The sequence below is a fragment of the Macaca fascicularis genome, chromosome 20 (genome assembly GCF_037993035.2).
Source record: "Macaca fascicularis isolate 582-1 chromosome 20, T2T-MFA8v1.1".
NCBI classification, from domain to species: domain Eukaryota; kingdom Metazoa; phylum Chordata; class Mammalia; order Primates; family Cercopithecidae; genus Macaca; species Macaca fascicularis.
Window position 1 is genome coordinate 16,061,112 of NC_088394.1, and position 16,041 is coordinate 16,077,152.

General features: G+C 46.3%; 1 protein-coding gene across 10 annotated transcripts in view; it reads right to left on the reverse strand.

Annotated features, from left to right (window-relative positions):
• Positions 1-16,041, reverse strand: part of MYH11 (myosin heavy chain 11) — a 153,654-nt gene that overhangs the window by 53,046 nt on the left and 84,567 nt on the right. For all 10 annotated transcript variants that reach the window (XM_005591331.5, XM_005591330.5, XM_005591326.5 and 7 more), the window contains 5 exons: positions 8,428-8,523; positions 5,106-5,224; positions 3,781-3,933; positions 1,970-2,143; positions 677-850 (listed from right to left, as the gene is read on the reverse strand). In XM_005591331.5, the coding sequence (XP_005591388.1) occupies positions 677-850; positions 1,970-2,143; positions 3,781-3,933; positions 5,106-5,224; positions 8,428-8,523 (716 nt within the window). The remainder of the gene's footprint in view (positions 1-676; positions 851-1,969; positions 2,144-3,780; positions 3,934-5,105; positions 5,225-8,427; positions 8,524-16,041) is intronic.

Consider the following 16,041-nt stretch of genomic DNA (forward strand, 5'->3'; position numbering starts at 1 on the left):
CACAGTGGCTCCTGCCTGTAATCCCAGCACTTTGGGAGGCCGAAGTGGGTGGATCACCTGAGTCAGGAGTTTGAGACCAGCCTGGCCAACATGGTAAAACCCTGTCTCTACTAAAAATACAAAAATTAGCTGGCTGTGGTGGTAGGTGCCTGTAATCCCAGCTATTTGGGAGGCTGAGGCAGGAGAATCTCTTGAACCCGGAGGCAGAGGTTGTAGTGGAGATCACACAATTGCACTCCAACCTGAATAAGAGCAAAACTCCATCTCAAAAAAAAAAAAAAAATTTAGCTGAGCATGGTGGTGTACACCCGTAGTCCCAGCTACTTGGGAGGCTGAGGCAGGAGGATTGTATGAGCCCAGGAGGTTGAGGCTGTAGTGAGCTATGATTGCACCATTGCACTCCAGCCTGGGTGACAAAGCGAGACCCTGTCTCTGACAAAAACAGAAAGAAAGAACTGCCTGGACATCACGGTTGGAATACATGAGAGTGGCTGCAGCTGATGCCTTACAGATGCATAGACAAATTACAAATAGGACTTGGTTGGGATTTGCTTAGTAGCAGATGCCTTTGCAGTTTCCAGGCAGCCCAAGGTTCTGCCACTCTCAGACTATCTCTGCGCTGAGAAGCCACTGGGACTCCCCTAAGACAGAGTCCCCTGAGCCCTGTGGCTGGTACCTTCCCAGCATAATGGATGATGGAGAACTCAGTCTTGTCTTTGAGCTGCTTGGGCTTCTGGAACTTGGGGTGGCTGCCCTGCTCCGTGCACAGCTTCTCCACAAAAGACTTGTCCGTGGCTTTGGGGAACCAGCACTCCTCGTCCAGCAGGGCCAGCACACCTGGAGGGTTGTTCTGTGGGAGACAAGTAGGGCTTAAATCAGAGAGGACACCCAACCTCGGGCATTCCATGAAGAGCTGGCCAACTGTACACAATGCATAGGCATCCACCAAGATCTGATACTGTATTTGCTCACATGTAAAGATGAGTTTATGACCTCCCCATGCTTCCAAATCCACCCTCAAATTACCCTGTGCCCAACGGACCAGTGTCAGGGAGGGAAGGCAGAACATGTTTGCTGCCGTCCCCTAGTGGGCAACACGAAGACAACATCATGAAGAGTTCATAATTCTTGCAAACGAATTTGTTGCTTGACTTGAATTCACCTAGGGTTCCTGTTAGAAAAGTTTTTTTTGGAGACAGGGTCTCACTCTGCCATCCAGGCTGGAATGCAGTGGTGCAATCTTGGCTCATGGCAACCTGTGACTCCAGGGCTCAAGCAATCCTCCCACCTCAGCCTCCCAAATAGCTGGGACCACAGGCATGCACCACCAGGCCCAGCTAATTAGTAGAAACCCTGTCTCTACTAAAAATACAAAAGTTCACTGGGCGTGGTGGTGCATGCCTGTAGTCTCAGCTACTTGGGAGGCTGAGGCAGGAGAATCACTTGAGCCGAGGAGGTGGAAATTGTGCGACTGCACTCCAGCCTGGGCAACAGAGTCAGACCATGTCATAGAGAAGAAAGGAAGGAAAGGAAAGGAAAGGAAAGGAAAGGAAAGGAGAGGAGAGGAGAGGAGAGGAGAGGAGAGGAGAGGAGAGGAGAGGAGAGGAGAGGAGAGGAGAGGAGAGGAGAGGGGGAAAGGGAAAGGGAAAGGGAAGGAAAGGAAGGAAAGAAAAAGAAAGGGCAGGGAAGGAAAGGGAAGGGAAAGAGGGTAGGGAAGAAAAAAAAAGAAGGAAAAAGAGGATGGAAGGAAGGCAGAAATTAAAGAAAATATCTTTGCTATGAAAATGTGGGTTAATGGACATTGTTACAGTTCCCAAGGATTCGGCTTACAGCCTTTCAGGACGTGGTGATGGATTGGGTGGGGGGAATGCTATGTGCATGGGGAGGGTGTGGGGTCCACGTCAGCTCCACAGAGGCCACACACATGTGCAAGGTGTGACGGAGCCCTGCACACCCTTGTGCCCCTCACCGGCCGCTCGATGAGCTCAATGCAGGGCTGTAGGTCCAGCCCAAAGTCAATGAAGTTCCACTCGATGCCCTCGCGCTGGTACTCCTCCTGCTCCAGGATGAACATGGTGTGGTTGAAGAGCTGCTGCAGCTTCTCGTTGGTGTAGTTGATGCACAGCTGCTCGAAGGAGTTCACCTGAGCACATGGCATGGGGGCGGGGCGTGAGGATCTTGGTATGAAGTCAGAAGACAAGGAACCCCACAGAAGCTCCACCTGACAGCGCCCCCATGGCTTGCCCACATCCTGTTCTGCCATCCCAGCACCCAGACGGGGCTGAGACCCCGAAACATGCTGCCTAGAGTCCACCAGGGCTGGCGAAGTTGACATCACATGGCCCTCACACACCTTAAAGATGCTTATCTTCTCCGACTGCACAACCATCTGTGGATGGACAAACCTCATAAGGCATGCTACCGCACGTACAGTGCGGAAACATTGTACAGATTTGAGAACAGAGGTGCAGAGAGAAAGTGACTCTGTAGTACACCTCTTTCAGGATATCTATCAATCTATCAATATATCTATCAATATTGATATATATCTATCAATATCTATCAGCCAAACCTCCTGGCTGGGTGCAGTGGCTGATGATTGTAATCCCAGCACTTAGGGAGGCCAAGGCGGGAGGATCACTTGATGTCAGGAGTTTGCGACCAGTCTGGCAAACATAGCGAAAACTCTCTCTACTAAAAATACAAAAATTGGCCAGGCACGGAGGCTCATGCCTGTAATCCCAGCACTTTGGGAGGTCAAGGCCGGTGGATCATTTGAGGTCAGGAGTTCGAGACTAGCCTGGCCAACAGGGTGAAACCCCATCTCTACTAAAAAAAAAAAAAAAAAATTAGCCGGGCATGATGGCATAATCCCAGCTACTCGAGAGGCTGAGGCAGGAGACTCACTTGAACCTGGGAGGCGGACGTTGCAGTGAGCCAGGATTGCACTACTGCACTCTGGCCTGGGCGACAGAGCGAGACTCCATCTCAAAAAAAAAAAAAAGAATTAGCTGGGCATAGTGGCATGCGCCTGTAGTTCCAGCTACTCAGGAGGCTGAGACAGGAGAATTGCTTGAACCCAGGAGATGGAGACTGCAGTGAGATGAAATTGTGACACAGCATTCCAGTCTGGGCAACAAAGCAAGACTCCATCTCAAAAAACAAAACAAGACAAAAACAAAACAAGACAAAAAAACAAAAACAAACAAACAAAAAAAACCTTTCCCTTTCTCTGAGAACTTTCCTCCAACCCATGGGTGTGGATCCATTATCCATGTTTCTACTACATGAGGTATTGCAAGCTCTTGCAAACAATTCTTGGGCTTGGAGGTGACCATGTAGCCAATTCAGGTAAGTAAGACTCAGACTTAATTCCAAGATTTTGGTTGGAACTGTTAGAAAAGAGATCTTTTTTTTTTTTGCCAAGATTACTGAGAGGCAGTCTGGAGCTTTGGCAGCCATCTTGCCACCATGAGGGGAGAGCCTGCTTGAGAATGGAGTCAATATGGAGGAAGGCAGAGAGAAAGAGAGAGAAAGATGGTGGAAGATCAGACTGCCTACAGGATCCAGCTGCATGTCTGGCCTTCTCAGTTCCAGAAACCAATGCATTTCCTGTTGGATTTCTGTCTCTTATACCCTCAAGGATCCACCTTTAACTAGACAGCCTCCTACCCTACCGTAGCCATCTACATGACTTTCTCCAAAATCATGATTCCTCCAAGAAAAATCCCCATCTCAGAGAACCAAGACCACGGCTGTTAGGATCCCACCGAGCTGTACCTCAAAGATCTCAAATCCAGCTATATCCAGGATCCCCAGGAAGGACGCCCCTTGCCGATGGGTCTTGTCCAAGGCTTTGTTCACGCGGGTGAGTATCCAGCGGAAAAGGCGCTCATATGTTGCCTTGGCCAAAGCCTCTACAGCAAAGTCAGCCTGCAGAGGGGAACCAGGGGAACCTGGTTATTCTCATTGGGCTCCATTTTCACATAAGCCAGGCTGGTGGTGAAGATTTTTATTCTTGGCCAGGCACGGTGGCTCACACTATAATCCCAGCACTTTGGGAAGCCGAGGCCAGTGGATCACTTGAGGTCAGGAGTTCAAGACCAGCCTGGCCAACATGGCAAAAACCCGTCTCTACTAAAAATACAAAAATTAGCCAGGCATGGTGGTGCATGCCTGTACTCCCAGCTGCTTGGGAGACTGAGGCAGGAGAATTATTTGAATCTGGGAGGCAGAGGCTACAGTGAGCTGAGATCACACCACTGCACCCCACCCTGGGTGACAGAGCAAGACTCTGGCTCAAAACCAAAAAACAAAAAACAAACAAAAAAAACCTGACATGGGACTTTGAATATTCTAGTATTGAATAAATGAGGGATAAAGAGACCAGGCGCGGTGGCTCATGCCTATAATCCCAGCACTTTGGGAGGCCGAGACGGGCAGATCATGAGGTCAGGAGATCGAGACCATCCTGGCTAACATGGTGAAACCCTGTCTCTACTAAAATTTTAAAAAAAAATTAGCCAGGCATGGTGGTAGGCACCTGTAGTCCCAGCTACTTGGGAGGCTGAGGCAGGAGAATGGCATGAACCTGGGAGGCGGAACTTGCAGTGAGCCGAGATTGCGCCACTGCACTCCAGCCTGGGCGACAGAGCGAGACTCCGTCTCAAAAAAAAAAAAAACCAAAAAAACAATGAAGGATAAAGAGATAGATGGGTGGATGGATGGACAGATGAATGAATGAATGAATGAATGAATGAATGAATGAATGGAATGACAGGTGGATGCGTGATGGATGGCTGGACAGATGGACAGATGGCTGGGTCATGGATGGATGAATGGACAGATGGTGAATGAGGGATGGATGGACATTTGATGGGTGAACAGATAGATGGGCAGATGAGTGGATGGATGGATGGATGGATGAACAGACAGATGAATGAGTGGACAGAAAGATGGATGGATGGGACAGATGCAGAGGCAGACCATGGGTGAATGGATTAATGAATAGATGAATGAGTGAACAGCAGGGTAGATGGATGAATGGATGGATGGGTGGGTGCATGGATGGGTAAGTGATAAGTAAATGGCAGGTACATCATTACCTGTTCTTTTGTCTGAGCTTTCTGTACCACATCTCGCCCAACCTTGATACGAGGAGTGAGGATGGATCTAGTGAAATCCGTCACATTGATTCCCATGAGGTGGCAAACTTTCTGAGCAGCTGGATGGAGAAAAGAAACATCTTGAGTGCATCACAAAAGAAATAGCTTGGCAAGAAGGCACATCACATGGGCTATTTGTGATCTGTGAATACACTGGGTTCTCTTGGGGAAATGGGACCCACTGACCGTGAATATAGTCCTAAAGGCTGCTGTCATTAGTGGTCACACTCCCCAGTATTTTGCTGAGAGGCAATGATTTGGGGGGGGGGGTGCTGAAGTATGCCCCAGTTGGGGGTTCAGGGTCAGGTAGTTCTAGTTTCAAGTCCCTGTCCCTTCACACTTCCAAGTCATGTGACTTTGGAAAAGCTCTTTACTCTCCCGGAGTCTTGCTTTTCTAAGCTTTAAAAAGGGTCAGCTCTTCAGTACCTTGTTGGTACCCAGGACTAAATAAGGTAAAATATGTAAAGTCCCTGAGGGAGAGAGGGAGGGAGGGGGGTGGGGGGAGAGAGAGACAGAGAAAGAGAGATATATATTTATTTATATATTTATTTATTTATTATTTTGGAGATGGAGTCTTGCTATGTCACCCAGACTGGAGTGCAGTGCTGCGATCTCAGCTCACTACAACCTCTGCCTCCCGGGTTCAAGCAATTCTCCTGCCTCAGCCTCCCAAGTAGCTGGGATTATAGGTGCCTGCCACCACACCCAGCTAATTTCTTTTGTATTTTAGTAGAGATGGAGTTTTACCGTGTTGCCCAGGCTGGTCTTGAAGTCCTGAACTCAGGCAATCCACCCACCTCGGCCTCCCCACGTGCTGGGATTACTGGCCCCTGAGATTTATTTAATACTTAGTAAGTATTAAATAGTTACTAATAGTAACATTTATTGAATAGTTACTATTCAATAAATATTTGTTTCACTCACCCTTCCAGGATATGTGTTACAGCATTAGGAAAATGCTAGAATCAACCTAAATGCTTTTTTTTTTTTTTTTTTTTGAGATTCAGTCTTCCTCTGTCGCCAGGCTGGAACACAGTGCTGTGACCACTAGTTGGTCCCTTAACGTGAAAATAGCATTACATGCTGCTTTGCATGTGCAAGGCAGAGTAAATACAGTGATTTTAGGATTTTTTCCCCCATCTCTTGGCAAGAGTGCTTTTTCATTTCTCTTTCCCTGAGGTCTTTCCTTGGCATCTGGATTCCGTTAATTTGCCAGATTTAGGGACTCTAATACATAACAAACACCTGAGAATGAAACTGCCACTGCAAAATTATAACTGAGACACTGAACAGGATCTGACCTAACTGACTCCATCTTGCTTCTAACCTCCAAGCTCCACTGAACGATTCCTGGATGTAAGCTGAACTAACTTTGGGATGAACTTAGTTTATAGTTTGTTTATTTATTTATTTATTTATTTATTTATTTATTGAGACAGGGTCTCATTACGTCATCCAGGCTGGAGCATACTGGCACAATCTTGGTTCACTGCAATCTCCACCTCCTGGGTTCAAGTAATTATCCTGCCTCAGCCTCCTGAGTAGCTGGGATTACAGGTGCCCACTACCACATCCAGCTAATTTTTGTATTTTTAGTAGAGATAGGTTTTCACCATGTTGGCCAGGCTGGTCTTAAACTCCTAACTTCAAGTGATCCACTTGCCTCGGCCTCCCAAATTACTAGGATTACAGGCATGAGCCACCACGCCTGGCCTCTTAGTTTATAGTTTAAAACACAAGAACCCTTTCCCAAAACAAACCCCATTCTTGCCTGGGGACTAGACTGCCTTTGTAGGAATAACATATTAGCCTAATGATTAGAAATTATGGTTTAGGAGTTCTGTAACTGGAGGCTACAAGAGTCTGACCCTCCCTAAATTGCTCCTGGGGATAACATCACTAATGTAAAATCTAACATCAGTGCTTGAGATATTTTGCAGACCCTGGCACCAGGTGGATCAGCTGACACCACCCAGATCGAGAAACTGGCTCATCTGATCTGATGGCCTCTGTCCAGGAACTGACTCAGGGCAAGAGGACAGCTTCGACGCCCTGTGATTTCATCTCTGACCCAACCAATCAGCACCCCCAACTCACTGGCCTCCCCCTAACCACATTATGCTTAAAAACTCTGATCCCTGAATGCTCAAGTAGACTGATTTGAGTAATAATAAAACTCTGCTCTCCCATGCAGCCGGCTCTGCGTGAATTACTCTTTCTCTATCTCCATTCCCCTGTCTTGATTAATTGGCTCTGTCTAGGCAGTGGGCAAGGGAAACCCAGTAAGCGGTTGCAAAATGTTTTATCAAGGTGGGCTCTAGGGAGTGCGAAAAAGCAACGCAATATACAGCCTGGGCCGGGAAATAAGAAACCTAAGTTTTGCTCTTAGCTCAGCCACCAACAAGCATGGTGGTAGCCATGCCAGCTTCTCAAAACACAAAATACTATTTATTTGTGGGTAGGTTTATCAGATTTAGGGGGAAAATTACAGGATGCTCAGTTAAACCTGAATTTCAGATAAACAAGAATACTTTTTTGGTATAATCATGGTCCAAATGTTACAAGGGACATACTTAAAATTTAAAAAAAGTTTTGTTGTTTACCTAAAATTGAAACGTATCTGGACATCCTGTATTTTATCCGGTACCCCTAATTCTCAGGGCAATTGAGGTCTGTCTCCCCAGGAAGACCACAGATACTGTAAGAAGAGCTATTCTTGTGTCATTTCCTGCTGTATCCCAGTGGTGTATTGCAGGGGCTTGAGAAATACTTCTTTAACAAAACAATTAAGTGGAGTATTTTAGAATAGATGGTCCCTCAGGATCTTGTCTGGTCACTATTAGGGGCGGGATGTGATGACTCTTGCCTGTAATCCCAGCATTTTGGGAGGCCAAGGTGGGAGGATCACTTGGGCTCAGGAGTTCAAGATCAGCCTGGACAACACAGTGAGACCTCGTCTCTATTAAAACTTGTAAAATTTTGTATTTTAAAAAAAGAACAAATAAATAAAACTATTAGTTTTTTTTTTTTGTTGTTTTGTTTTTTTTTTTTTTAATCCCTGCACTCTGATTCAAAAACTTTCCACATAGGGTCTTGAGCAGTGAAAAGTTTGCAAAAAGAAAAATGAGTGATAAGAACCTAGTCCAACTGTTGTTAAAATCCCAGATACTTTCACCTTGAAAAACAACCAATGGTTAAATGTTACCCTCCCCACCCCCCACAACCCCAAAGTCATTGGTTATTGGTAAAAGGTGGCAAGTACCTGTGTTATCTGGCATGGACGCCTGGTCTGTGTTTCTTTCCTTCTTGAAGACGATATTTCCAAGCTGTAGGACTGATGATACCACCTTCAATATGGCTGAGGTGGGGAGAGAAGAGCAGAGCAGACACAAAGGTCAATGCCAAGGTACCCTGGAGTTTTGGAGCCTAAAGCCACTAGGGACCCAGAGCCAGCCTACATCTTTCCTCTGAAGAAACTAAATTCTGAGCTCAATATTTTCATATGGTTGCTTAAAACCTTGCATTACAATGGAATACCACACAGCAGGGACTGGCAAATTATAGCCCATGGACCAAATCTGGCCCACTGTTTACTATTATAAATAAAGTATTATTGGAACACAGCTATACTCATTCATTTACCTACTGTTTATAACTATTTGCATGCTACAATGGCAGAGTTAAAGAGTTGCAACAGAGATCGTCTGGCCTATAAAGGCTAAAGAATTTACTATCTGACCCTTTACAGAAAATGCACTAGGAACCCCTGCCACAGAACAGTGAGAATGAATGAGTTACAACTACCAAAAAACAAAACTGATGTATTGGGGCCAGCATAGTGACTCATGCCTGCGACCACAGCACTTTGGGAGGCTGAGGTGGGAGAATTGTTTGAGGCCAGGAGTTTGAGACAGCCTGGGCAATGTAGGGAGATCCTGTCTCTAAAACAAAAATACCCCTGACGTATCTTCCAGACACAAACACTGAACAAAAGAGGACAGATGGAAACAAGAATGTACTGCCTAAATCCATATATTGACAGTCCATCCAAGAAGAGGCAAAACTAATCGATGTTGTTAGAAGTCAGGATATTGATTATGCTTAATTGAGGGAAGCTCCGAGAAGGTGCATGTGGGCGCTTCTGCAGGGCTGGTGGCATTCTCTTATTTAAAATGGATTCTAGTTACACAGACGTGTTCAGTTTATGATAATTCTTTGCACTGCACGCTATGGCATACACAATTTTCTACATGTAAATCTACGTCGGTAAAAGGCTTTTTGAAATAAAAACCCTGTACTTCTTACATACTCTGCTGAGTGTACAAGATGCCCATGTTGGGATGAAGAATATATACATTTGTTTTTACTAGTTGTCCAGGTGTCTCCAAACAAAAACGCTGTGTTCCCAAGATACTTGGAACCTCTCTGACTCCATACTTAGCACATGTTACTGTTAAAATAGTTTCTATGTCTGAAATCCCCACAAAACCGCGAGTTTCTGGAGAGTGGGGGGCCTGCCCTTATCATCTTTGAATTTCCAAAGCCTAGTCCAGGGTCCTGATACACATGGTAGGGAGGGAGAGAGATGGATGGATGGTAGGTGGAAGGTGGATGGATGAATTAATGAATGAATAAATGGATAGAGGATGGGTTCATGGATGAATGGATGGATGAATGGATGGGTAGGTAGATGAATGGGTGAATGATGGATGGATGAGTAGAGGATAGATGGATGAATACAGGATGGATTGATGGATGAATAATGCATGGATAGAGGATGGATGGATAGATGGAATGGACAGAGAATGGATGGATGGACGATGGATAGACGGATAGAGAATTGATGGATGATGGATGGAGGAATGGATAGAGGATTGATGGATGGATGATAGATGGATGGATGAATGGATGGATGGACGGATGATAGATGGATGACAGATGGATGGATGGTAGATGGATGGATGAATAGATGAATGGATAGATGGATGGATGGAGAATGGATGATGATTAACGCACATTCTTGGCTTAGCTTAACTCAGGTACAAATCACCCAGAGTTCTGGCTTCAAATCAGTCACTGTGTTCCAGGAACAAAGCCTAGAGATCCCAGACTTCTCTGGTTCCTCAGGCCAAACCAGACATCACAAGGACCATAACAACAGCTATTCTCACACCATGGAGTCCTTGGCCCAGCTCAGCGAAAGGACCCAGCTGCTGACCACCCACCCATTTGCTCCCACTCACTAAGGCAGAAAGACTTCCACCCAAAGTGAATGAAGCTGCTGTTGACGGGACTTGGAAAGACACTTCCTTTTAACCATAACATCTATGAAAGAGGCTTTGTAAACTATGAAGAGTTGTACTCACAGTTTTAAAAGTGTAAGTTTAAAGTAAAGATTGCTGAAATGCCTGCACAGCCCAGGTGAGCCGGCCAACTCAGGGTTTCTCAATCTTGTCACTGCAGAAATTCGGGGCCAGATAATTCTCTATTGCGGGGAGCTGTCCTGGGCATCATGGGAAGTTTAGTGGCATCCCTGATCTTGAACCACTAGATGTCAGTGGTGGTTACCCCACCAGAGTTGTGACAACCACAGATGTCGTCAGACACTACTAAATGTCCCCTGGGAGGCAAACTCATCTCTGGAGAGAACCACTGGTCTACATGAACAAAGCCAACTAAGGAGGACTGTGGGGACCCAAGGAGGCCACAAACCCACCTGAAGGGGCCAGCAGCTACTCCGTCATAGCCCAGTATTGCTAGAACTTCTGATTTTTCCAGATCATGGAAAGCCAGAGTTTTTATGTGAAGTCTACCCATGGTTTTTTTTTTTTTCCTTTTGAGACAGTCTTGCTCTGTCACCCAGGTTGGAGTGCATTGGTGCAGTCTCGGCTCACTGCAACCTCCGCACTTCCCGGGTTCAGGGGAATTCTCCTGCCTCAGCCTCCAGAATAGCTGGGATTACAGGCATGTGCCACCACACCCGGCTAATTTTTCTATTTTTAGTAGAGATGGGGTTTCACCATGTTGGCCAGACTGGTCTCAAACTCCTGACTTCAAGTGATCCATGTGCCTTGGCCTCCCATAGTGCTGGGATTATAGGCCACAGTGCCCGGCCTACCCATATTTAAACTTTAGGAACCAATTTTTAAAAGTTTTGAAGGTCATAGTGGCCGATCTCTCCTGTGGGTTCAGGAACCAATGGTTTGCACTTTCTGGTATAGTTAATGTAATTCCAGAAATGACAAAAGAACGCCACCACTCCCAGGCCATAAGAGATGAACCTTGGGGGCAGAGTTAGCAGACAGCAAAGAAGTAAACCAGTGAAGAGACACAACACAGCAAGGGCGGTGACGGCTGGCGGCATCCTGGTGCACTGGTGAAAGCACACATTCTGCAGTTATACAGTCCTGAGTTCAAATCCCAGCCTCGCTTCTTATAAATCTCATCATCTTTGAATTTCCAAAGCCTAGTTCAGAGTCCAGATACACGTAGGGAGGGAGGGAGATGGATGGATGGCAGATGGAGGGGGGATGAATGATGAATAAATGTATAGAGGATGAGTTCAAGGATGAATGGATGGGTGGGTAGATGGGTAGATGGATGGATGGATGGATGGATGGATGGATGGATGGATGGGTGATGGATGGATGAGTAATGGAAGGATGAGTTGAGGATAGATGGATGAATAGAGGATGGATGGATGGATGAATCATGAATGGATAGAGGATAGAGACTCTACATGCATCTCAATAAGTCCCATGAGCCTCAGTTTCTCTATCTGCAAAATGGAGATGGTAACAGTAGAATCCACTTCATGAAGTTTAGGTCCTATAAGATGCTGAGCCAGGGCCTGGCCCAGTAGGCCAGTAGGGGGTAAAGAGCAGAAGCCACCTATATTAGGTTGAATGTTGGTCCTTCTAAAATATATCCACCTGGAACCTGTGAATATGGCCTAACTTGTGGGAGTAACACTTATTTTTTTTCCTTTTTGTGGGGAACAGGGTCTCACTATATTACCCAGGCAGGTCTCGAACTCCTGGGCTCAAGCTCTCCTCCTGCCTCTGCCTCCCTGAGAGCTGGGATTACAGGCATGAGCCACCGTGTCCAGCCTGAATGTGGCCTAATTTGGAAATAAAAGGTCTTTGCAGATGGAATCAAGTAAAAGATCTCAAAATGAGGTCATCTCGGATTAACCTGGTGGGCCCTACATTTAATGTCAAGTGTCTTTATGATGGACAGAAGAGAAGATCCACAAAGTAGAATGCCACATGAAGGAGGAGGCAGAGACTGGAGTGAGACAAGCCAAGGAAAAGCCAGGAACAGCCCGAGCCACCAGAAGCCAGGGCAGAGGCAAGGAACAGATCTCCATCAGGGCCTCCAGAAGGAAAACATCTTATCTCTTAAAAAAAAAAATTTTTTTTTTTTAAATTTTTAGTAGACAAGGGGTCTTGCTATATTGCCCAGACTGGTCTTGAACCCCTGGCCTCAAATGATCCTCTCACCTCAGCCTCCCAAAGTGCTGGGATTAGAGGCATGAGCCATTATGCCCGGCTCCTGCCGACACCTTGATTTCAGAACCCTGGCCTCCAGAACTGGGAGAGAATAAATTCCTGTTGTTTTAAGACATCAAGTTTGTGCTCATTTTATACAGTGGCCTTACACCTCTCTTCTTGCTGAGGAATAGGAAACAGGGCTTTCCAACACCAGACATGTGTACCACCAGGGGTACACAGGATGGACGATTTAGATGATTTTATTTTTCATCTTAAAAATTAGGTGTTTTTTCTAATATGTTAGAAACAGTTTAACCAGGCCAGGCATGGTGGCTCATGGCTGTAATCCCAAGGATTTGGGAGGCTGAGGCAGGGGGATTGCTTGAGACTAGGAGTTCAAGACCAGCCTGGACAACATAGCTGGTCTATGTTCCTGACTCTACAAAAAATTAAAAAATTAGCCAGGCATGGGCTGGGCATGGTGGCTCACACCTGTAATCCCAGCACTTTGGGAGGCTGAGGTGGGCAGATCACAAGGTCAGGAGATTGATACCATCCTGGTTAACACGGTGAAACCCCGTCTCTACTAAAAATACAAAAACAAAATTAGCCGGGCGTGGTGGTGGGCACCTGCAGTCCCAGCTACTCGGAGGCTGAGGCGGGAGAATGGCGTGAACCTGGGAGGCGGAGCTTGCAGTGAGCCAAGATCAAGCCACTGCACTCTAGCCTGGGCGAGAGAGTGAGACTCCATCTCAAAAAAAAAAAAAAAAAAAAAAAATTAGCCAGGCATGGTGGTGCATGAGGATATCTTGAGCCCGGGAGTTCAAGGCTGTAGAACCCAATGTGGTGGGGAAAATCCTGGTCTCCCCTGGTCACCTGGAGCCTCGAGAAGCTCCAGCCTGGAACCTGACCCACCCACTTCTCCATAGGCCCCTTAATGGAGGGTTTGGAAGTAGCTCTTGGTTTATAAATGGGGTTGGTGTACATTTGGGACTAAGGTGGTTCCCATGAGAGTTGGTTATTCGCATGCCGTCATCTGAATGCTTGCTCTGTGTACCATCTGCTCCATTATTTGCTTAACCATTTTCTTTAAATTTACCTCCTTCTCTCTCCTTACATTTATTTTAATAGAAAACTTTCTCTATCTTAAGTGAAAAATAATCTTCACTTGCCATAAATAGATGGCAATTATAAATATAACTACAAGGAAAACAGTATTACCAAATTCTAGCTAGATTCTTTGGCCTGCTGAAGGTGCTGGGCCTGGGGTCTGGTCTCTGTGGTTAAAGGGGAAATTGGCAAGTGCCAATGTACACTGAGAACACTGGGGGCTGGGCATGATGGCTCACGCCTGTAATCCCAGCACTTTGGGAGACCAAGGCGGGCTGATTGAGCCCAGGAGTTCAAGACTAGAGAATACTGGATAACATGGTGAAGCCTTGTCTCTACTCACCCCTCCAAAAACGAAACCCAACGAAACCCAACCAAACCAAAAAAACCCCAGGTCAGGCACGGTGGCTGATGCCTGCAATCCCAGCACTTTGGGAGGCCAAGCCGGGTGGATCATCTGAGGTCAGGAGTTTAAAACCAGCCTGGCCAACATGATGAGACCCAGTCTCCAATAAAAATACACAAAAAATTAGCAGGGCATGGTGGTGGGCTCCTGTAATCCCAGCTACTCAGGAGGCTGAGCCAGGAGAATTGCCTGAACCCAGGAGGCAGAGGTTGCAGTGAGCCGAGTTCGTGCCACCGCACTCCAGCCTGGGTGACGATAGCGAGCCTCCATCTCAAACAAAACAAAACAAAAACCCTAAAATCAAAAATTAGCCAGGCATGGTAGCACATGCCTATAGTCTCCATGACTTGAGAGGCTGAGGTGGGAGGACTGCTTGAGCCTGCAAAGCAGAGGGTGCAGGGAGCTGAGATTGCGCCACTGTACTCCAGCCTAGGTGACAGAGTGGCGTTATCTCAGCTCACTGCAGCTTTGACCTCCTGGGCTCAAGTGATCTTCCTGCCTCAGTCCCCCAAGCAGCTGGGACTACAGATGTGCACCACCACACCGGGTTAATTTTTTGTATTATTTGTAGAGAGTCTTGCCATGTTGCCCAGGTTGGTCTCAAACTCGACCTCAAGTGATCTGCCTGCCTTGGCCTTTCAAAGTGCTGGAATTACAGGCGTGAGCCACCATGCCCAACAAAACACAATTTATTTTTTATTATTATTATTATTATTATTATTATTATTATTATTATTATTTGAGACGGAGTCTTGCTCAGTCGCCCAGGCTGGAGTGCGGTGGCGTGATCTCAGCTCACTGCAAGCTCTGCCTCCCGGGTTCATGCCATTCTCCTGCCCCAGCCTCCTGAGTAGCTGGGACTACAGGCGCCCGCCACTATGCACGGCTAGTTTTTTTGTATTTTCAGTAGAGACGGGGTTTCACCGTGTTAGCCAGGATGGTCTCGATCTCCTGACCTCGTGATCCGCCTGTCTCGGCCTCCCAAAGTGCTGGGATTACAGGCGTGAGCCACCGCGCCCGGTGCCAAAACACAATTTAAATGATCTCATTGTTTTCTTTCACAAGAATAGACGATAATTTAATAAACTCTGTATCAATCAACCTATTTTAGTTTGTTCCAGTTTTTTTTTCTCTTTTCTTTATTTTTTTGTAGAGACAGAGTCTCACTATGTTGTCCAGGCTGGTTTCGAACTCCTGGGCTCAAGCAATCCTCCTGCCTCAGTGTCTCAAAATGCTGGGATTACAGGCATGAGCCACTGTGCCCAGCCTGTTCCAGCTTTTTATTATTTAAATAAAACTATACTGAACAGTCTAGTACATTAAGAAAAAAGGATTTAGTAAATGTCTGGCACACAGCAAATACTTAACCATTGTTCATTGTTATTTAAAAGCAAGATCAGAAGCAAAACTGACCCATCCTAAATAAAATGAATCATTCTTGGAGAGCCTATGTCATTCAGACAAGGAAGCTATCAGCACTAGATTCTGATGTGGGACCCTGGCCGAGACCCACACACACCACCCATTTGTCAACTGACCCATAGAGTCTTATTTTTCTAGACCCCAAGTTATCTTCGGAGGAGCTGCCCCTCCCCAAATGTAGCATTTCAGCAACCTCAGTGCTATTCTGGGGCTCCAAACGGGCGTAGGCGTGGGAAGGAGGGGAAACTTTCCACAATTCTGTCCTGGTATTCCCAAAAGAGATTAACCTTGAACACTGAGGCATATCTAACCCAGAAGGAAAAGTGTTTCTGAAAACACAGTGTCCTGAACAAGTATTTCTTTCTGAGCTGTCCTGTTCTCAAGACCCAGTATGTTTCTTGGCCATTGGTTGGGTGATTTTGATCAACATCAATCGATCACCAGA